The 21,791-nt window shown below is 46.4% G+C and overlaps 1 protein-coding gene across 1 annotated transcript in view; it reads right to left on the reverse strand.

Moving 5' to 3' along the window:
* The window catches only part of SLC67A1 (solute carrier family 67 member 1), a 63,599-nt gene extending 45,671 nt beyond the window's left edge, over positions 1-17,928 (reverse strand). The window contains exons 1-4 of the mRNA XM_086748820.1: positions 17,441-17,928; positions 15,325-15,422; positions 12,812-12,957; positions 11,923-12,055 (exon numbers count right to left, since the gene is read on the reverse strand). Coding sequence (XP_086604946.1) covers positions 11,923-12,055; positions 12,812-12,957; positions 15,325-15,422; positions 17,441-17,614 — 551 coding nt within the window. The 5' untranslated portion in view covers positions 17,615-17,928. The remainder of the gene's footprint in view (positions 1-11,922; positions 12,056-12,811; positions 12,958-15,324; positions 15,423-17,440) is intronic.
* Positions 17,929-21,791: the final 3,863 nt, after the last annotated feature.

Raw genomic sequence — 21,791 nt, forward strand, 5'->3', positions numbered from 1 at the left:
GTGCTTGGCTTCTGATGCCCTCTGTCCCTCTCGCCCCACGTTGCCCAGAGCCCCTCCAGGGGCCCACTCTGCCCCACTCTGTGGCTAGCTGTTGCTGCTTGGCAGCATGCCCTTGCATCACTGACTCAAGGTGGAGGTGCCCGTTCCGTGTCTGGTGGCACTTCTCCATTTGCTCCAGTGGCCATGGCAACCCCAGCACTGTGACCAAGCCCTACTTTTCACTGCACTACCTTCTCCCTGCCCTTGCAGGCTACAGCTGCAGCCCCCCCAAAGCAAGAAGCCTGCCCCAACACAAAGCCAAGTGGCTCCACTCGTGCCTGCAAGCCAAATGTTGACAGTGACACTCAGTTTTGTGTCAAAGCCACAGAGCCAGGGTTTGTTCTGAAGGGCAAGCCTCCACGGTGGGGAAAGCCATCCATGCCTTTTATGAGTCCTTGCAGAAGTGGCAGACTGCCTTTTCTCCCTTACAGTTCAGTTCTCTAGGACAGAAAACTAAACTTCAACCACACCTTATCATCTCTTTTGAATGTAGATTTTCTTTATAGTAGAATCACATTCAGCAAAGAAAGGTCAGCCCCATCCCTATAAAACTGCTGTGTCATGGGCACGTCATGCATTTCAGACAGCTTGCAGGGCTGACTAAACATTTACTTTGGGATGGCTCATTTCCAAAGTCCAGAAATAGATCCTCATCTACAATAGAAGAGTGCCCGGGTGTGCCATCAGATGGTTTTATTGCCCCGTTACAGCATGCCATTTGCATTCCTGCACTTTCCCCCTCACAGGGTGCCGCTGCTGTCCAGCACCGAGCTCGCTGCCATGTCCCCCTCTCAGGGCAGAGCTGCAGATAGGCAGGGCCTTATCTCCTAGCTGGATCATTCCTGGCAGGTATTTGGCAGTCATTCTTGCATCATCTGACCTTGGGTCCTGTTAGGCGGAGGTAGACGACGAACGCACGTGGCTCTTGATTGCTCTCCCTTTCCCAGTGGGCACCCAGTCTCTCACCAGAACAGAAAGGGATGAATTGGAACAACCGGAGAAGCACAAACAGGATTTGCTCACACTGGATGCTGTAATAGCCAAGGCAGTGTTTGTGTTCTAGAAACCTTTTGAACCATCTAGCTCCACAGCTATTCAGAGCAGCTTTGTGCCACGGAAGTACTTTTCTAGCTATTGCTATTTCCCTGCCACAGCCGAACCTCCATCCCCAAGAAATGAAATCATTAGAAAAATAATAATCAGGCTTTAATACAAAAGCACAAGAAAAATTTTATGAATTCTTCAAGGGCCAAGAGACTCCATCTGAAGAGCACTTGCCACAGAGCACCCAGGCAATGCAATCAAAATGATGCAACATTTGGTAGGGTGGACAGATTACAATCGGGCAACTAGACATCTCAAACCGTGTAATCGCATGCAATAAGAACATGTGTGGGTGGCATGTGAGGCGTGAGCCTGGTGTCACCAACCACAGGCTCCTCTGGTTACCCTAAAGGAGTTCCTCAATAAATGGTTTCAATTTTTTTTTTTTCTAAACATCAACAGGTCCATCTAGAAGTAGGTCTCTTTCTGCTAGGAAAAGTAATTCCTAGAAGACTACGAAACATCCAGGACTACACTGGAAACCATCAGTCAGCAGAATTGATCCATCATCCGTCTCACATCCAACTGTGTCTGGACAGTTGGAAAAGGGAGGGGAAGAAACCCATCTCACACAATACAGAAAATCTGTTATACAGCTTTATATCAGGAAAGAGCCTTTCTAAGCTTCTGTAGGAAGTAAGCTTAAACATCTGGCACATGAACATATTCAGCTTTAATAACCATTACTGTCTTTCCCCATTTTTTTTTTTAAAGTCTGAGAACAGCATCTAAGCCTCTGGCCTCCTGTAAGCATTGCTCAGATGCTCCCCAGATGGCTTTTCTAAGGGGGATTTCTAATTGTTTGGGTTCTTTAAAGAAATATCATGCAGGAATCTTTTAGGTTTCTGGAGGTTTCCTTCCTTCCTCTATAAATTTCTTTACCCAGAGCTTGATTTAAAACCAAACTCAAAGGAAACACTTCCAATGACTTCAATATGTCTCAGATCACATACCCTGGGGTAAAAGAGAAATGAACCAAATCCCATAAAAATAAAGATGGTGCAGATTTCAAAAGGATTGACAGTGAAGTTTTGTAAAGAAGTAATTAGTCCAGAAGTTTCAGACTAGAATATCAGGGAAAAAAGGAACACTTAACGAGACTGAGAAAGTTAATACTGCATACAGACCACAAAGGATTAGGTGTACAATCCCCTCTCCACCAAGAAAAATAAATTAAAATCAAAGCAACAATTGCTGTAATAACAAGCAAACAAGAAAACCTCAGATGCTCAAAAATATCCAAAGTTTTCAGATCCTGAACTACCCTAAATGGACCAGATTTGCAAAAGTGTTAAATTCCTGTCCTCTGAAAATCCACATCAGACATCCCCAAAGTGGGAAACTGAAAGAAAATCCCAGTCATTTCTGGAAAGTCTGATCGCTGTGCTTCTGCTTTTGAGGACAATTGGAGAGCAGAGCCAAACCCCTTACTTGTTTGTAAAGCAAAGCAAATTATTCTGAGGAACATACAGGGTCTGTGTCTCTCCCAAGTCATCCAAGCTACCTCCCAAGCAATAGTTAATTACAATGGAACATGCTACTCCTCCAAAGCTGCTGCTCCATATCCCCCAAAATGGAACACAACCCTATAGGACATGTTGCCCTGCCTCCTGCAAATGCCAACGGGGCAAACTGGGAGTGCTTCTGCATGTGCTCTGGCACAGACCCGCTGCTGGCTCAATGCACCGCGCTATGTCCCATGCACTGATAGACCCTCACCATGGTGTCCAGCCTCTCAGATCACACCATTAGCATTGCCCTCCTCTTGGATCAGCATCTCTGCTTGCCAGTGGCGCTTACGGGCACTTGCTGCACCACTTGGCACAGCACAGGGCTCAGCTGGAGCGGTCCAGAGCTTGCAACCTGAATGCTGCAGAGGACATTTCTAATGCTGGAAATACCTTTTCCCTGGGTTGCAACAACCCATGATTTGTCAGGTTAGAGAGACGAGCCCCAACAAGCACTGGGGTTAGCCTGGAGATGGCCATCCAGAAACTCCTTTGCCCTCTGGCTGCTTTCACTGCCTGGATGCTTCACATACCTTTGGCTCTCGAAGGCTGGCAGAGTGGCTGTGAGCAGGGTTTCATAAAGAAACTGCAATGAAATGAAAACCCTGGGTGTGGCCGTGGAAGCTGGTATAGTTCATGGAAAGTTCACACCCTTTTTATTTCTCTCTGAGCACCCCATTGAGCCACCTGGCCTTCACCCAGGACCACGATGAACCGGCCCCATGCAACAATAGGGTGTTGCATCTCCCCATCCACCCAACAGCCTCCTGCTCGTCGCATCCATCTGGCAGCGACAGCCAAGAGGAGCACCAGGAAGGGTTTAATACCCAAACTCCTCCTTTTCCACCTGTCCTCTACAGCAGCCGTATTTCAGGCAGGAGGAAAACAGGGGAGAGCAGCAGCAGTGGATGTGGTGTCTCCCTTCTTCTCTCCACCACAAATGAATGTCCATTGGAAATGCTATTTCCTTCCAGCCCAAGCCCCTTGCTGCCCCAGATGCCCCAATACATCTAAAAGCACTAAGCCTTACTCCTGCAGAGTTTCACCCCTCAGTTCCCCAAGCCTTAAGTCCTCCTGGTCTAGCCTTCACATGCCAAATTGGCACATTTCTGTTCATCCCAACCTTCCCTCCCTCTCTCGTCTGATAGTCCTTCCTACACAAGCACCACATCTTTCCTGCCCTGAGCTCACCACAAAGCTGGGTTTGTTCACCAAAGCACATCAGAATGAAACGTAAGCACGATCCTTTCAATCTAAAGGATTAGGAAATGTAGAGGAGAGAGCTGTCCATACAAACGTGTGCGTGCATGACTAGGGTAAGGCTGTGTCACCCCACCTTGCTCTCCAGGTCCCTCTGCTAGCTCTTGGGCTCAGCTCTGCAGTTCTGCACTTCACCTGCCATTCTCTGGTGGCTCCACCACCACTGAGCTCTATGGCTGGCTGAGCATGGTGTTTTCTGCTGCTTTTCTGAAACAGCAAAAGGCTTGCACTTGCTTTTGATAAACAAATAAAAAAAAGAAATAATTCAAAAAGATGGGATGATAGTTGTGTTTACAAAGACTCTGCCGGCCCAGGACATCAGGGGATGAATAAGAGGATACATCTAGGAAAAACTGGACGCGTTCCCCCAAGATAATAGATATTTGCATGAGCACATCTAATGACAGAGAGTTTGCATCCCAAAGAATACATAATCTAAACAGCAATGTCATAAATGTACTGGGAGAGGGAAGGAAAAACCATATCATTGCCCATATTATGCATGAGGAACACCAGTGTGGAGGGACAGGATGACTTGCTTGCATCACGGGAAAACTGCAGCAAAGCCAAGTCCCAAATCCCCATTCAGGGACTTAACCACAGCCTATTCCGTGCTTTCTATTTTCTGTTTGCAAAGAAAACAGTATTTCCCCAGATTTCAATCCCCAGTGATACTGCTGGATTTGCTGCCCAGTAGTGAAATATTCCAGGAGTGGGCAGAGCAGATGAAGCTCCAGTGAGTCATGAGCAGATACTGCCTTATTGTGCAACCTGTGCAGCAAGGGTCGTGTTCAGTGCTCTGACGCCTCTGCTAGAGAGGCCAGACCTAAAATATCTTGTGCCTTTCCATAAAATTTCAATTTTGGGTTTTTTCTTTAATTTTTTTTTTTTCATTTTTAACACTTATTACTTGGGGCTGTTAATCTAGGCTTGACAAGAAAAATCGGCCACCAGCTCGACACAACCTTGCAGGAACACAGCTACCAACCAGTCAGGCAGGGCACCACGCGCACAGAAACCCAGCGCTTCCAAAACGTCGGCTGAAGGGAGCGGTGTTCAAACATCCATAATTGTTTAGCAGAGGTAACTTCACAAACACACGCGCTTTTGATTGCGATCTAGCCACCACACGGGCAAAACAGGGTTTCGCTCACCCACCACCCCCTCACTTTCTGACTCCAGGCATGGGGCGGCGAGGCAGGGTAGCCTCCCCTGGCGCACAGGCGTGATGAAAGCTGGAGAAGGCAGTGGGGAAATTCCTTAGCTCCCCCATGGATATTTTTTCTGCCTTTATTTCCCAAATGTCTGTCTGCCTGCCTGCTGGCTAACTGCTGTCAATCCACAGATTAGGGACTAGGCAACCCCCATCAGCCCCCAAACCTCAGCTATCCATCCAAGCAGCACAAACCAGCCACACAAGCAAGTTGTGGATGCTTTCTCCTTTTTTTTTTTTTTTTAATGTCTTTTCATCATGGTTTCCCCGGGAAGAGGAAGCAGCTAATCCGAAAAGGACAGAAATGCCCAGGAGGAAGAAGAGTGCTGTGGGGAGAAGGGGCAAGCGGAAATCCCCTGAGAGTCGGCACAGCCATGCTCCCAGCCCTCCCACCAAATCCCTGCAGAAAGCTAAGTGGGAATGAAGGTTTTGAAGGAAAATGGGGAGCTCCTGACAAGGCTGAGGAAGGGGCTGCGAACCAGCACCCTGTTAGCTCAACCCAAGCTCAGCTCTCCACAGCCATACCCCGTACTCCTGGGGGCAACCAGAAGGCATGGGCTCTCCCTCCCACGAGGTACTGGCTTCTGTCCTGAACCCCACTCTTCCTCCCTTGGGAAAGTGCCCCACCTATGGGTGGAGGACCAAAGAGGAGCTCTCAACCCCATTATCATGCCTCCCTCCACCGAAGTTCAGACCAGGGGTTGGAGGGAGAGGATGGAAGAGACAGGTTTACCAAAGGTGCGCAAAGGGGGAACAAGGGCACCTTTGCACTGTCAGTTGGTCTTCCAGTGCATAAATAGGAGAAAGCCAGTGGACCCAAACCTAAAATTGGTGGCCTAGGAGTGGTAGGTGGTACCAAGTAGAGCTTTGCAGGAAGGAAAGGCTGGGGACAAGCTTAGTGCAGAGCTGTCTGTTGCATGAAGGCAGCACAAACAGGAGAAACTGCTCACAACCTGCATCCTAGTGACTTCTGGTATGTTCATGACCCAGCATCAAACTCCAGGACTGTGACCACAGATACAACGTGTTGAAGGCCCGAGCTACTGCTTTGGGACTCTGATGTTAAGCAAGCAGAAAGCTTGCAAGGCAGACTGTTCCCTGAGTTGTTTCAGGCCTGCTTCATGAGGAGGTAAATTGTGCTGTAGAAGTGTCTATACCTCTCCATCAACCACACAGAGTTCGAACAGCAAATTTAGGTGTAGCTATCTCCACTGTAGATGTCTAAGACTAGGTGGACTCCACCCAAAGTGCACTTAGGCATTTCTCAGGAACAAGAATAGATTAAACAAGTTGTCAGAACTAGAAAGCTCTGGTGCTAAGGTTGGAGGAGAGGAGAAAAATGGCCTAGACCTGAACTCTGAACCAACAAGTTGTGGAGGGATGATGTGCATGATTCTCTATCCAGACCTGATTAACATAGACCTTACACACATAAGCTTTGGGACTATGGCTTCCAAAACTAAGATTGTTGTAATGCAGAGTAAATGAGAAAAAAGAATCTCTTGATCCTGTTTTGTTTTATTTTTCACAGAAGGTCACAACTGAGGCCCTCTGCACCTTTCCTATTCCACTAGCTCCTGGACAAACAGCTTGTTTGCTATCCCCTCCTCACCTCTCCAATGGCACCACAAAGCTCAACTCATGGGGACAGACCACATTGCAGCTTGTGGATGACTTACTAGCAAGCAGACACCCTCTCCTCAAAGTCCCTTGATACAAAGGACAAAGCAATGCCTGTACCAGCGTCACCAGTCCATGCTGCTTGGCCGATCCACATGATCCCAGGCAGAGAAATACCACAGTTTCTGCTGGAAGAGAGCAGGAGCAGCTCCTGGCAGCAGAATGCCCTGCTTTGTCCCAAAACGAAGCACAACCCTCTCACCCTTTACCATGTTCCCACCCACCCTCCCAGCTCCCAACCTTCAGCCCTTTCAACACCCACAGTCTTTCCACTCTGCCACAAAGCGATGAGAAATTCCCTGCCAGAGGACATTGTTCAAATGGTTTATTGAGAAGAAACGCAATTCCCTACTCTGGGCGAACAAGCTCCTTCTTTTCCCCTTGAGGAAGAAGGATAATAACACAGCCAGGGAAAAAAAAATATATATCCCCAAAGCCTGCTGTAATAATATTAAATAAGAGACCAAAGGGGTTTGGCCAGGAAAATCCCAAGTTCAAAAGAATAATTGCTGCAAGAGATTTAAGCCTAAAGCTGAGTCACTAAAATGAAGAAACCTCTCCTTGTCCATAGAAAGCACACAAATCTTGGGTCATGCAGCAAAGCTTCTGTATGTCCTTGTTAGAAAGAAAGAAGAAAGAAGCCAAATGCAATTAATCATAGTCCCAGAAGAAAGGATGAAATCTTTGTAATTAGCTACCTAGGCTCATCTTTCCACTTTTGAAGACTAATGCAGCCTTCTTTCACCCTTCACCCACAGTGCCGCCACAAAAGCCTACTACAAAAAACATAGCACTTCTCTCCAGGGGTAACACTCACCTGCAGCCTGTGGTCCCCTAACAACTTTCTAGCAAGTGTACAAGGAGAGGGGAACATGTGCAGGGAGCAAACAAAGCTCTTTTCCTTAGTCATCTTTTGTGGATGAGCTGTGACAGAGTTTGCAGACTCACCGAAAACCTGGAGACCTCAGTTGAGCTACAGGAGTTACTTTGAAGCCAGATATTTTATATCCACAATCCTGATCCAACTGATCAATGACTAGAAAATACCATTTTTTTTTTAAGCATACAGACATGAAAAGGCTTTCCAAATGGTTAAGATTACAACACAAGAAGGACATGGACCAGTTGGAGAAGGTCCAGAAGAGGGCCACAAAGATGATAAAAGGGCTGGAGCACCTCTCCTATGAGGACAGGCTGAGAGAGTTGGGGCTGTTCAGCCTGGAGAAGAGGAGGCTCGGGGAGACCTGATAGCAGTCTTCCAGTACCTCAAGGGGGCCTACAAGAAAGATGGGGATAGGCTGTTTAGTAGGGCCTGTTGCGATAGGACGAGAGGTAATGGTTTTAAAATAGAGGGGGGTAGATTTAGATTAGAAATTAGGAAAAAATTTTTTACAATGCGAGTTATAGAACACTGGAACAGGTTGCCCAGAAAGGTGGTGGAGGCCCCATCTCTGGAAATGTTCAAGGCCAGGCTGGATGAGGCTCTGAGCAACCTGACCTAGTCAGGGATGTCCCTGCTCCTTGCAGGGGGGTTGGACTAGATGACCTTTGAAGGTCCCTTCCAACCCTAACCATTCTATGATTCTATGAATTGCTTGTGTTAATAAATTGGCTTATAGCTGATCCTCAGGCAGTGTAAATTTGCCTGTCACCCTGCCCAGAGAAAGTATGTTCTTCACAGCTGTACGCACTGTTTGTACAGAAGTGAGTGGTCAGGGCTATATATTAAGAGCAAGGTCTCCAGCAATTAAATTCAGTAGGGTGAAGGCAGCTGGCAAGTAGCTCCTTGATTTGCGAAAGACAAAGCCACATTTAACAAATGAAATATGTCCAGGTCTGACTAAAAGTCACAATTTGCTACAGCTTCATTCAAAGTTTTGGAAAACATAGGGGAAAAGTGTAGTACTTCAGAGAGAGGAAGAGGAAGGGCTACAGTTTAGGAGCAGAGGTCAGGATCCGACAGTGAAAAAGCCCTCTATGTAAATCAGAACAAGCCATTCAACTTCCCTGTGGCTCCCCTGATAAATAAGGGTTGACAAATATTGTTCCAACAATGAAAACAACAACAGACCAGCCCTTTAGGCCGAGTACATCAATGGTAAATGCAATACAGTGGAATAATACCAAAATGACATCAGCTGAGGAACTGAGACAGATTTTTACCCCGTCTCTTGTATACAAGCCACCCATCTCTTGTATACAAGCCACCACTAACATATGAACAATGCTGTCAACAACAGATGGGGAATGCTGGCCAACTTTGTGGTCAGAGACAGTAAAGAATGCAGTGTGGACAGAAATCTCCAGCTTTGCTCTTCCAAGACATGGCAGAAATGCTTATTTTCAAAGGAAGAAGATTGGGTCATTTTTCTATGGAAAAAAAAAAAAAAAAAAAAGAAGCGATTATGCAGCTCCAAGTACAGCTGAAGGCTTCCTGTACAAATCTGGGAAACTGGGAGGGATGATTAACAGCCAGTCTGTGGGATATGGCAACAGGGCCAGAGAGCCTCGGGTACATCCCAACGCAACACCCACTCCTTTCCCTCCAGGTCAGTGCTGCAGACACAGCCAGAGGCACTGGGGATGCTCTGGGGGCTGTTTCATGGCACAGAGCTGTCTTTGTCTGCTCGCAGGGCTGAACTACCACTCACCATCAGTTTCAGCCAGGACACTGAAAATGGGTGGATTGCTCCTCCAATCCTTGCACAGAAACCTGGCAGAGGAGCTAAGCACAGCGTCAGAGCAAAGGTGGGATCTGACTGTGCCAAAGGTGGCTACCAAACACACAAGGCAGCCTCCCCTGTGCACTTCTTCAGCCTGGAATTGCTGTTTACAAAATCAAGCAACACTCTACATGTCAGGGTGGTCAGAAGGGTCCTGCCAGCATGCTGGAGTTTGTCCCTTGTCAATGGGAATTCCCACCATCCTTCCCGCGGGATGCACAGATCCTCGTGGAGAATACCAAATGCCACCAACAGACAGGCTGCTTTCCCCAGTCCTGCTACGGGACAGAAGAGCAGCCCCAAAACCACTGCGATGGGATGCTCTGGTGGCCAGGCATGAACCGCGAGTCAGAGCTGCCCTCCGCTGGATCCAAGAAAAAACAAGCCCCTGCCATGGGGAAGGCAAAAGCTACTTAGCTTTTCAGGTGCAGAACCCTTACTTTCCCATAATTATGGGCAACATTCACTTTTCTCAGTGTTATGCTGCAGGAACAAAATGTAAGCACCAGAAGCTTTCAAAATAAGCAGCAAGCTGAGGAGTCTGGAAGCATCCTGTCGTCTGACAGCACCAAGCCCCGACATCCAAAAGCCAGATTGCATTAGTTTCTAACTAATTAACTGAAACGGAGGATTCTCTCCCACTGCTGATTTTTTTTTTTAGAAACCAGTGACTCATGCACAGGCTGGAAAGTGAGACCCCATAAATTTTTGCTAGATAACAATGCTACTTGAATGCTGTTGTTTAAATATGGGCATATAACCAGAGACTAAGCTGAGAACTGAGGTAACATTTACTTTCATACAGTTAACACACAGAAGGGATACAATCACTGTATTTGATTAAAAAAAATATAATACTTATTAAAACCCCACTCAACCATCAACATCTATAAATACTTTAAAATCCTGAATTAGCTAATATTACGTACAACTTCAGTTTTCATTTTATGCCACCATATGACAGCTACAAGATGAATCCTCCTAGGCAGCCTCCTGTCAATTGGCCGACAACAGAACAGGCACCAGCCCCAAGAGAATGAAGGAAAACCTTTGTTAGGTTTCAAGCCAGAGGAAGAAAACTCCCGAGATCGTCTGGAGCCATTAATTTGGCCAAGGTACAGCAGCACAGTTTTCACTGCTCCCTAAGGTTGAGGTCTTCTACCTAATTGACCTCGGGAGAGATTTGAGACACGGAGCGGCATCACCGCAGCGCCCGAGTGGACGCACAGCAGGGTTCGGAGAGGAGACACCGCAACCGAGCGGGCCCCACGCGAAACGCCCAGGTGACGTGGCACCGTGGCCACCCCGCGGTGCTGTGCCGCTGGGACAAAGATCACGGGGACGGGGGGGGGGGGGGGGGGCGGGTGTGGAATCACGGGGGACACCGGACCGCGGGTGGGCGGGCCGACAGCGACACCTAGCGGCCAGCGACAGCCGCCCGCCACGCCGCTCCCCTCCGGCACCAACCCCGTGCCCGACCAAAACCAGAGCTGACCCTTGTGACTGTCCTACGCTGCAGAGCGGCTACAGTGGGGGAGGGCGGGGGGAAGTCATTTTCACGCTAACCTGAGTCTGCAGAAGCAAGTGTCTGTAATTTAAGAAGCAGAGCAACAAAAACACTGAAAAGTTCACAAGGGATTATTTCTCACCCCCCACCCCACTCATGAGAAATGCTGGGGAATCTTCCAGGAAGATTACAGCCACCTACACTTCCCTGCCTGCAAAGTTCTCCGGCACACCACACCTTTTGAGCTTCCTTTATTAATAAGGAACAGAGAGGGGTAAATTCAGTAAAATCAGGTGTTTTTTTTCCTACTGCAGTGCGTAAGGGAAGGTGGCAGCCCACTGTGAAGCGCCAGGCTGTGAGAAGCAAAGAGGGAATCAGCAGGCGTGTGCTTCATCTTGCTGTGACAGTGCTGGACCTCCTCACTCTCTTCCCCCACTCTCCCAAGTTTGCTTTCCGCTTTCCCAAGGTCTCGCTGTATATTGAGCATCCCCAAGCACACCAGTTTCCCCACGAGTTTCACACTGCTTCTGATTTCCATTTCTCAGTTGTACAACACCATGTCCTAAAAGCAGGCTATGCAGTGCACACTGCTTTTCAGCACACTTAGCTGCAAAGAGCAGACAACCTGGAAACAGACAGACTCCATTTCTCACTTCAACTTGTTTTTAAGCCCATTTAAGTAGACAGAAGATGAGATTTTTCAACAAGGTCTCCTTAAAACCAGTAGGAGTAGTTCTTTATAGCAGCATGGAAAGCAAAATTTTGAGTACGATCCTGTACTGCCACCAGCAGTACGAGATCATCAAAAGCTGAGGGAGAAGGCAAAATACCCCTTAGCATCCCTCAATGGTTGCAACAAGGCCAACACCGAACAAGTGTGTCACTCACCCAAACCTGGTGGAGAGGACACCTCCCAGGGCAGAGCCGATGATAATGCCTATTCCAAAGCAAAGACCCAGCTTCCCCAAAGCATCAGCGCGTTGGGAAGGAGTAGTCAGGTCTGTAATTACCTTCTGAGCACCTGCAGGGAAAAAAAAATCCTTGAAAGAAGCTTGCCACAAGGTCTCAGCAGTGGGTGTACTCATTTTCAGGCCGCAGAAATGATGCCTGCCACAAAATGGTCCTTGCATCCCCGGGGCAAATGCTCGTGCACACCACTGACTGGAATTGGTTCAGCCTGTCAGTCGTACGAAACAAAAACTCTCAAACCACTCAAATGAACCACTTCACAAGTGGCAAGAAAGGGCTTAACACCCTATCAACTTGAGTCCTCTCGCATGAGTTACACAAACTTCTAGCAGCTAAAGGCTGTGTATGGTTTTTACTGGAAATATCTACGAAAGGCCACTTAAAGCAGAACAGCTTCGTGGGTAATGGAAGGTATTTTTGTAATCACATTTCATTTTGACCAATATGCTAATTTTACCGGAGAAAGGGAAAAGCTCTTCTATAAAATATCCTGGTTGCAAAAAGGCCACAGAGAAGTTTGGAATAGCACTGCTGGCAGCAAAAGATTGTCACCTGCGTCTGGATGGTGAAGTCCAAGCAATTTGCTCAAGATCATACAGGAGGATGGACCTGGGACTACAGGCTTCTAGCCTTGCCAATACACTTTGCTGCTTCATGTTCTCACAATTTCATCCCTGATGACCATCAAATATTCCTCCTGCCTTCCTTTGTGCTGTTGAGCCTGTTGACTTCCAGCAACATGAGCAAGAAGAGAGGAATCGGGCAATAAAAGCCATTTGTAAAGCCACTCAGCCCTGACCAACCTTACCTGGTAGCCCATGCATGAACACTGCTGGCAGCCTGGAGAGGAAAAGGAAAGGGATGCTGGCAGAGATGGACATGAGCAGGAAGAAGGCACTTCCAGATGCACAGGAGAGAATTAAGGCTGCTCGGGTGCCAAATTGGTCTGCAAACCTGGTACAGAAATGGTACAAGGTTGTCAGAAAGTGGACCATGCAGATCATTACAAGCGTGATGCACCCAGATGGGTGGAGTTGCATGGCCAACTCACTCTCATTTATCTGCCATGCGAAGTGCTGATCAGATTCTCAGAAGTGCTCAGTTCCCAAAAGAGGACTAGATATTTTCAGAGGAGCTCAGCTCACTGGGTCTGACCACTGGACAACTTCTCTTTATTGCTGTCTACCAGCAATACAAAACTTTGCCAAAAAAAAAAAAAACAACCAAAAGAAGACACCCCCAGAACTGGAAGCCTTGCCTGCAGGAGGATGGCAAGGACCAGTGCTAAAACACAGCTGCCCACCTAGGATCGCAGGCACAGGCACTTTGGTGTAACAGGGAAACATGCCAGCAACTGCCACCGCTCAGCCCATTTCCAGACCTCTCATGAGCACAAGATAATATGTGCTTGCTTAAGTCTCCTCTTCTGGCATTTCAATGAATAAATCCCTGGAAACATTCAAGGCCAGGTTGGACTGGGCTCTGAGCAACCTGATCTGGCTGAAGATGTCTCTGCTCCTTACAGGGGGTTTGGACTAGATGACCTTTAAAGGTCCCTTCCAACCCTAACCATTCTATGATTCTATGAAATGTGGTTTATCTCAGAGCTGCTAAAGACCAACCACAGGCAGAGGCAATTACAGCAGCTCAGCTCAGTAACTCATTCAATGGTTTCACTTCAGAGTGCCCTCAAATTTCACTCGGTTGCTCTCAGAGTTGGTTCAGACCAGGGAATCAGACTAGCTAATTTTTTAGTTCAGGTTCAATGGCAACTGAAGTTACTCCCACTCCTTTCCAGAGGACGTTCAAAGCAACATTTCTCATTCAGCATCACTTAAAGAAAATAGATAGTTTTCTACTTAGGTTCAGCAAAGACTTCAAAATAGTGACTCAAATTTGCTTGTATTTGAGGAAAAACTCCAAACCAGAAGATGAGGTTCTGATTCAGGTTTTATTCAACTTCAATATATTTTTAAAAGCTAAGTTGGGAAAAGTCAGAGAGTGCCACAGAAAAGGTTCTGAGCAACTGGGACTACAACGACCATAAAATAGGTGTTAGGTAAAATTTTTCACTCTGATTCTTCCTTCCTTCTTTTTATTGCATATTAGTTAGCAGATGAATGTTACCTTGCATAGCAATTAGTTGTGCTTACACTAAAAGAAACAACAACAACAACAACAAAATTTGCCAAGACTGGTCTACAAAGCTAAGCATAAGTAATTAAAGGTTTTGTGTTAAGGAAGACGTACAGGTCAAAGCTCCTCTGTTTACATGAAAGCCAAGGAAGTTTATATTAGCTGTTTTTAACCTAAAGACCATGAATCACTAGATAGTTCAAGGCTGTTTTGGTTTTGTTCCTTACAAGTAAATTCAGTCCTTCATCTTCTCACAGCTGTTTAACAGCATCAGAAGAAGAACAAGGAAAACTGACATAAGCTACACATCTTCCTCTCTCTTATCCCACTCCTTCCTATTTTCTCTTTATCTACCTTCACACTGAGATCAAAGCAGCCTCACATCTTGGAAAATCCTTTTTATCTCAAAACTACATTGCAAATTTTGGCTTCAATCTGGCAATATACACCTTCAGTCCCATCTACACTGGTGGGAGTAGAGATCCCGATGGATTCCGGTTTGCCATTTTCCTTCCCTTCAGCATCTCTTCTGGACATTAGGGAATGACATGCACGAAGGAAAACCAGATTTCACATGGCACCAGGTCGGGAACAGAAACATTACTCTAGTTTTGTATATGAATAGAAAAAGCATTCAAATTGGGCTCTCTGCACCATCTCCATTCTTAGGAATGCATTTTCTTCCAAGCTGCACTGGAGAATTTATTGTTACTGTTATTAATTTTAAAATGTGTATTATGGTAGTGTCCAAGGGCTTTTAGAGATCAGATCCTTGAAGTCAACGCCATCCTTAATTATTTTCATTGACAGCTCTACTTAACATCAACAAATATCCTCTTTTTCAGGTTTCCCAGTCACAAGACATTTCTAAGGTTACACATGGCTATAAAATGTTTGCAGGATTAAGCTGTTAGGACCTGGGCTCTGAGGACTCTGATGGTTTAAGCCTGTTCCCAGTATATTGTTACGCTTAAATGTGTGTCATTAAAACATAGCTAAGTTAACATAAAGGCTGCTTCTATGTTGCGGTATTTCTAATTATAGTATTTATTTTCCCCCTGCCCATTTATGAAATTTTCAAACATTTCAACAGGACCACAAACCAGAATGAAATGATTTTTTATTAAAGTATAAAAATGTCTGGCCTTTGTCAGCTATGAAAAGGGTAATGAGAATTGTTCTCACCTTCCAAAAATGGGACCTCCCACGAGCTGGAGGACACCAAAGGTTGTCTGGAGGTAGCCAAACCCCACTGAATCCAAACCTAGGCTCTTTGCCAAGTACTAAAAAAGAAAAAAAAAAGAAACCCAACAGGTCAGGGGAAACAAAGTATGCTATATTTCTGAAAAAAAGAGCTTAACGTCTGTGTGAAGAGGACTACGGCTCTAAATGAGCGCTTCCTCAGTCCCCCATCCCTACACATGAAATCTTCATTGGGTCAGACACAGGTTGCTTAATAAAGAGCAAAAGTCTCCGTCCCACACCATGCACTAAGGAAGATCAGGGGGATGTGATCAAAAAAGATCAATTTTGCACCAGGTGACAACTCTGAGTCACCCTTTAACTTGTAGTCCAACACAGCTGAACATACTCAGCTACTGCTAAGAGGGAAGAGGTAGATTTTAAGTAGCCTTCCTGCCTCCAGACCCTGCACCTGGGGCAGCCCAAGCACCACCCAGGAGATGACTGTGGTAAAGTCTTGGAGCTGTTGTTTAATCGAGCAAGCCAGAATCAAGGCAAGCACAACATGGGCAAAGTATTGCTTCTAATCTGGATGGTACACCCACAACCTGAGCTTGCAAAAAGCACAGATGCACTCCTTGAAGAGCCACTACCCTTTGGAGTTTTTGTATTTAAAAATTGTATGCTCAAGGGACAGCTATTTCTGATTAATGTTTTTGTTCTGTGCCATCTGCTAAGAGTTGTTTAAAATGCTCAGGCAAGTTCAGCTCTCAGAAGGTGGGGAGGTGCCCTGGTACACACTTTGCCCCCAGGTCCCCAAACCCCCTGCAATTGATTGGTGATTGACTAAACCGATCTCCCATAAACAAACTCTCTCTCAGCCTACAGGCTCAGGGCACTGTGGGCTGATTCAGTCCCAGAAGAAGGGAGCACTTTGCCTCTGGAGGCACAAAACCAGCAGTGAAATCTCCCAAAAGGCACAGGCTCACCAGAGACAGAGGTGGACAGGCATATCATAAATCCAGGAGCTCACAAGAGCAGGAAGGCCACCTGGTGGAAAAGGACCCAAAGGTGCTGGTCAACAGACAGCTGAATATGAGCCAGCAATGTGCTCAGGTGGCCAAGATGGCCAATAGCATCCTGGCTTGCATCAGAAAGTGTGGCCAGCAGGACTAAGGAAGTTATTATCCCTTTGTACATGGCACTAGTGAGGCCATACCTCAAATATTGTGTGCAGTTTTGGGCCCCTCACTACAAGAAATATATTGAGATGTTCGAGCATGTCCAGAGAAGAGCAACAAAGCTGGTGAAGGGTCTAGAGAACAAGTCTTATGAGGAACGGCTGAGGGAACTGGGGTTGCTTACCCCAGAGAAAAAAGACTGAGGGGAGACCTTACTGCTTTCTACAACCCCCTGAAAGGAGGTCATAGCAAGGTGGGTGTTGGTCTCTTTTCCCAAGCAAAAAGTGATAGGACAAGAGGAAACTGCCTCAAGTTGTGCTAGGGGAGGTTTACATTGGATATTAGAAAAAATTTCTTCACCGAAAGGGTTATCAAGCACTGAACAGGCTGCCCAGGAAAGTGGTTGAGTCACCATCCCTGGAGGTATTTAAAAGCCATGTAGGTGGGGTGCTTAGGGACATGGTTTGGTGGTAGACTTGGCAGTGTTAGATTTATGATTGGACTCTAAGATCTTAAAGGTCTTTTGCAACCTAAATGATTCTATGAAACCAGACAGAAGAGTTCAGCAAGTGAGAAGCAATGATTCCCACTCACAACTGGTTTATTACACTCTCAGAAAAACCCACCTCTGATCTGAAACCTCTGATTTCTGCTGCCTGCCTGTTGGGTCACTCTCCCACTGCAAGCAAGAAGACAGAAACTACATCAGCTTCACAAAGGGCCACCAGGCTGAGAAAGGGCTCTAGGTGCTACTGCAGTACAAATAATAAACCAGCTTCTACCGCCTGGACATACACTGAACACAGTCACAGCCTGCCTGCTAGGTAGGAATACACTTTCCTTTCTCTTCCTAGAAACCCTCTTCTGACTTTGCTGGAAAACTACGTAGCCTGGCATTGAAGGCAAGACGTGCTGTGAAGCAGACAGTCCATACTCACGGGCATGACTCCCAAGTGCATGAAGAGGAAGGTCAGCTCCAGGGTTGCAATCACGTAGGCAACAAAGATCACTTTTCCCCTCTTGACCTCTCCCGAGCGGCTGCTTTCCCCCAGGCTCTTGCTCCTCATTCCGCTTGCTTCTTCCTCACCTTCAGAGCTGGCTTTTGCATTCATAGTGCTCACAGAACGATTTACTGCAGGCTGATGGGATGAAAAATGACACGAAGGTGCTTTCTAGCTGGGATCGTGGAGCATAAGTAAGGTGCAGAAGCTGTGCCTACAGTTCAAAGCTTATAGTGTGAAAGTTGCTGAGTCAGTATGCCAGGGATGTATTTTTTCCATTCGTTGTTTTTTTTTTTCCTCTTCTTTGCTTACTTGCCAGGCAGGATCAAAGGTAACCATGCCTCAAGCCACAGATCTCATTCTTCAGCCTTGTATCAGGTGGGCTCATTGCTTCAAGAACTATCACAAGAAAGACCAGCTCAGAGTCCCAGCGGGGTGAACGCGGACATTGCCCCAAACAAGAACACGTGATCAACTCTTTAACTCTTTCACTTCTTTCACTTATATTGTCTCCGGTGGCTTGGAACAGATGACTGTTTTAATTCTTCATGAAAGGCACTTTGATTTTATTTTTGGAGGTTGCAAACGAAGCTTGCAGCAGAACAGCTATTTCCAAGTCCGACCTGCTTCTTGCAGTAGATCTATACAGATCCTGGAACAAGCATCAGTCTTGCACACAGTCAGAGTTGCTCTCATCAACACCTCTAGCTGAGCCATCTTCTCTCCTTCACCAGGTGCTGCAAACTCATAGAGAGACTCCGCTGTCAAATCTTCACATATGACTCCACTCAGACTACAAATTACCAGTCAATGCCAAAACCATTTTTTTTAAAAAGTATTAAATCCACACAAGTCATGAGGCTGACTGCAAACTGGGGAATTAAATAAACAAGACTCATTTGTCCTTCAGGGGTTTCGTTTGTTTGTTTGTTTGCTTGGGAGTTTATTTGGTTGTTTTCTTACTTGAAGCCTGGAAATCTGGTTGAGCACTGTATTTATTTTAAAAAGAAAAAGAAAGCAGAGGTCCCAATGCCCTGATTTTGTAGAATCACCAGACTTTTGGTAGGAAGGGACCTCAGGAGATCTCATCCACTCTCCTGCTTGAACATATCAGCTCAGCTATGGCTTTGAAAAACTCCAAGAAAATAGATTTGCCCTATCCCTGAGTATCTGGGAAAGAAGTTTTTCCTAATATCCAGTCTGAATTTCTCAAGCTGTGGCTTGTGGCTGATGTCCCTCATGGTATCAGCTGCCACTACCAAGAAGAGTCTGGCTGCGTTGTTTCTTGAGCTGCCCTTCAAGCAGTAGCAGGTGGCCGTTAGATCACCCCAGCCTCCTCTTTGCCAGGCTGAACAAGCCAAATTCTCGCCATCTCTTTCAAGGCTGATGTACTTTACACTCCTGATCTTCTTGGTAGCTCTTCCCTGGGTCCAATCCAGTTTGTCCACAACCTTCTTGAACTGGGAGGCCCAACACTAAGTGAGCCTCACCAACACCAAGCAAAGGGGAATGACAACTTCCCTGGATATCCTGCCATGCTCCTTCTCAAATGGCCCATTACATGGTTTGCCTTATTCCTGATAAGCGTGCATCATTGGCTCATACATCATTGCCATCACCCACGGTCCTCACGCTCGAGTTGCTATGTGTCTAGCTGGTCCCCAGCTGGTATTGATGTAGGTGGATATTCTGCCCTAGGCTTGGGGTAAATTGTCACCACTTTCAGCTTGTTGAAAACCTTGAGGTTTTGGTTGATCCGGCTCTCACATTTCATGCAGACCCTCCAGCCTAAGGCTCCATCATTGACCGGTCCCTCTAAGTTAGTAACACCTCTGTTCAGAAACGGAGGCTTGACTCGCTGTGGAGGCTGACACAGACACATCAATCCAGAGACAGACATTTGCTGGCTTGGATCCAGAGTGGTTGTCAGGGCTCCCAGGTTTCCAACCAAGCCCAGGGAGAGGGAGCTGTAAGATCTCTGGGTGCACCATTTTTTTCAACACATGTCAACGCAGAGCTGTGGGATTTGGTGAGGGCTGCCAGCCTGTACCTCCTAGAGAGGGAGAAGGAAGACCAAAGGTTTAATGCTTCACCAGGGGCGGGTACCATATCGCTGAAGGCTGCAGAGGAACAACCTTTCGCAAACATAGCCAGAGCATGAGTAAAAAAGCACCTTTAAAGAATGACTTTCTGACAGGGATACCAGCACTCAAACAGACCCAACTCACAATGCCCTAGAAGTCGCATTTGTTACCGAAGAAGGAAGATTACCCAGCATGTATCCCAATTTAGCAAAGGATCAGTGCTCAACATTTGGTTCATCTCAGCACAAAACAATGGATTTGTCTGCACTTTGAATGTCCTACAGCACAGCACCAACATCGTCACTCCCTGGTTTGCGCTGGACAGGCACAATGTACAAATTACCAGCATTGAATAGAAGAGTAAAATTAATGACAGAACTCTGTTTATGGAGGTTTCAAGACAACCAAAAACACAACTCATGCAAATGCAATGTAAAACACTGTTTACGGGAAACCTTACTGACTTGGACTTGAAAAACGTCAATATTTTGACTGGTGAGTTTGTCTCAGCAGCAACTGAAAACAGATCCCAGCAAGGCGACTGAGGGAAGCAATGACTTGCAGATGCAGCCACTCTCCACCAGATACAAGCCTCATCCTGCCCGGGGCATGCAGTGTAGACAGCTAACCAGCCAGATGCTCTCGCTCAGATTTAGCTCCTTTTTACTGGCATTGACAAGAGAAATGGAGTAAAAAACCACTGGAGTTTAATTTTCAGCCTCTGGGGCAAAAGACACAGTTCCGAGAAGCAGGGACCACCTGGTGTGGAGGTGACCACGGAGAATGAGCTACGATCACCAGACTCGGTTCCTGTACATCACTGGATGCCTCTCGATGGCTCAGTGTCCACGCCTGCTCCTTAGCATCAGGCTGCTGATCAGGCTGCAAGTAAGAAAGTGCCCTGGGCTCAACTCAGCAATCCTCTTCTAGCAATTGTCTCTTTGGGCAGGATTGTTTATCTCCCCACCCCTGTGCTTTGGCACAAACAGGACAAAGGGAAGAGGGTGGCAGTTTTAAGTCACCTTTACAAGCCATGAGCCAAGCCATGTCCATACTGTTTTGGCCCCAAGGACACAGGGATGAGCTATATTCTCCAAACTTGGCCAAGACATTGGCAGCCCTGGATCATCTCAGTGTCCTGCACAGGAACTTGGACTTTCCTGACTTTCAGCACCTGATTTTTATAATCTTGCCTCATGAATCATCGATCTAGGGGCTAAATGTGGCAGCACGAGTACCGATGGAAAAGTAGCTAGTGTGATCGACACAAGGCAGATCCTCCTCCTCCCCTGACTGAGAAGCCAATCTGAAAAAGTCTGCAAGCCCCAAAGAAGGATGGAGATGAACTCTGTTCCCAGCTAGGCACCACTGAACATTGTGTTTGTAGCCATCCACTTAGGGGCCAGTTCATCTATACTGGTAGCGATAATGCACCATTCATGACAGATGGCATAGGCTGGCATTGCATTTTTGTCTAAGGGCTCCTTCTGGCTCAGTTACAGACTACACCATGGGTAGCACTCGGTCACTGACAATCCATCTTTAAGAAATAAACATTAATTTTAAAACTGCAGAGGAATAGGTTATGAATAGGAAATGAATTTTCCTGGGTAGGATAAATAAACTTTAACTGGATAGATATTCCAGGGAGACTACAGTGAAAGCAAGCATGGAGACAAATGTCTTGTGATGAAACTGCACATTAGGCCATTAGCTATATATTAAGCCTTGACATGTATTCTCAACATTTCTGGAGTATTTATAGTTGCTTTCCCTGGTATATCTTTCCTGAGGCCTGTTTATCTGGTGATCTCCCAAAAAACAGGGTGGGAAACCTGAGAACATCTTTAAAAATATATATAATATAAAAACTTACTGTTTTCGTTACTTGGGCAGAAATCTTGTCTCAAATCACTGGAAATGGAAAGCAAGGCCAGCATATGCATGGGGAAGGGAAATCCACCCACAGCAATACCAGCAGTTGACAAAGTTGGTTGAAAAAAGATAAATTGTGGAGTAAAATAAATCCCAAATCCTTCTCTCAACTTGTATTTTTTCCACAAAGGAAGCTTAATATGATCTGTAGCAACACAAGGTACCCTAGGTGGGAGTCACCTGTCTGCAGAGGGTCAAAATAATCTTCACAGCCTCGAAAGAGCCTTGAAGAGGGATAGAAGTGCAGATGTGCTGCCCAGTGACGAAGA

Source organism: Chlamydotis macqueenii, chromosome 5, assembly GCF_036417535.1.
Source record: "Chlamydotis macqueenii isolate bChlMac1 chromosome 5, bChlMac1.mat, whole genome shotgun sequence".
Taxonomy (NCBI): domain Eukaryota; kingdom Metazoa; phylum Chordata; class Aves; order Otidiformes; family Otididae; genus Chlamydotis; species Chlamydotis macqueenii.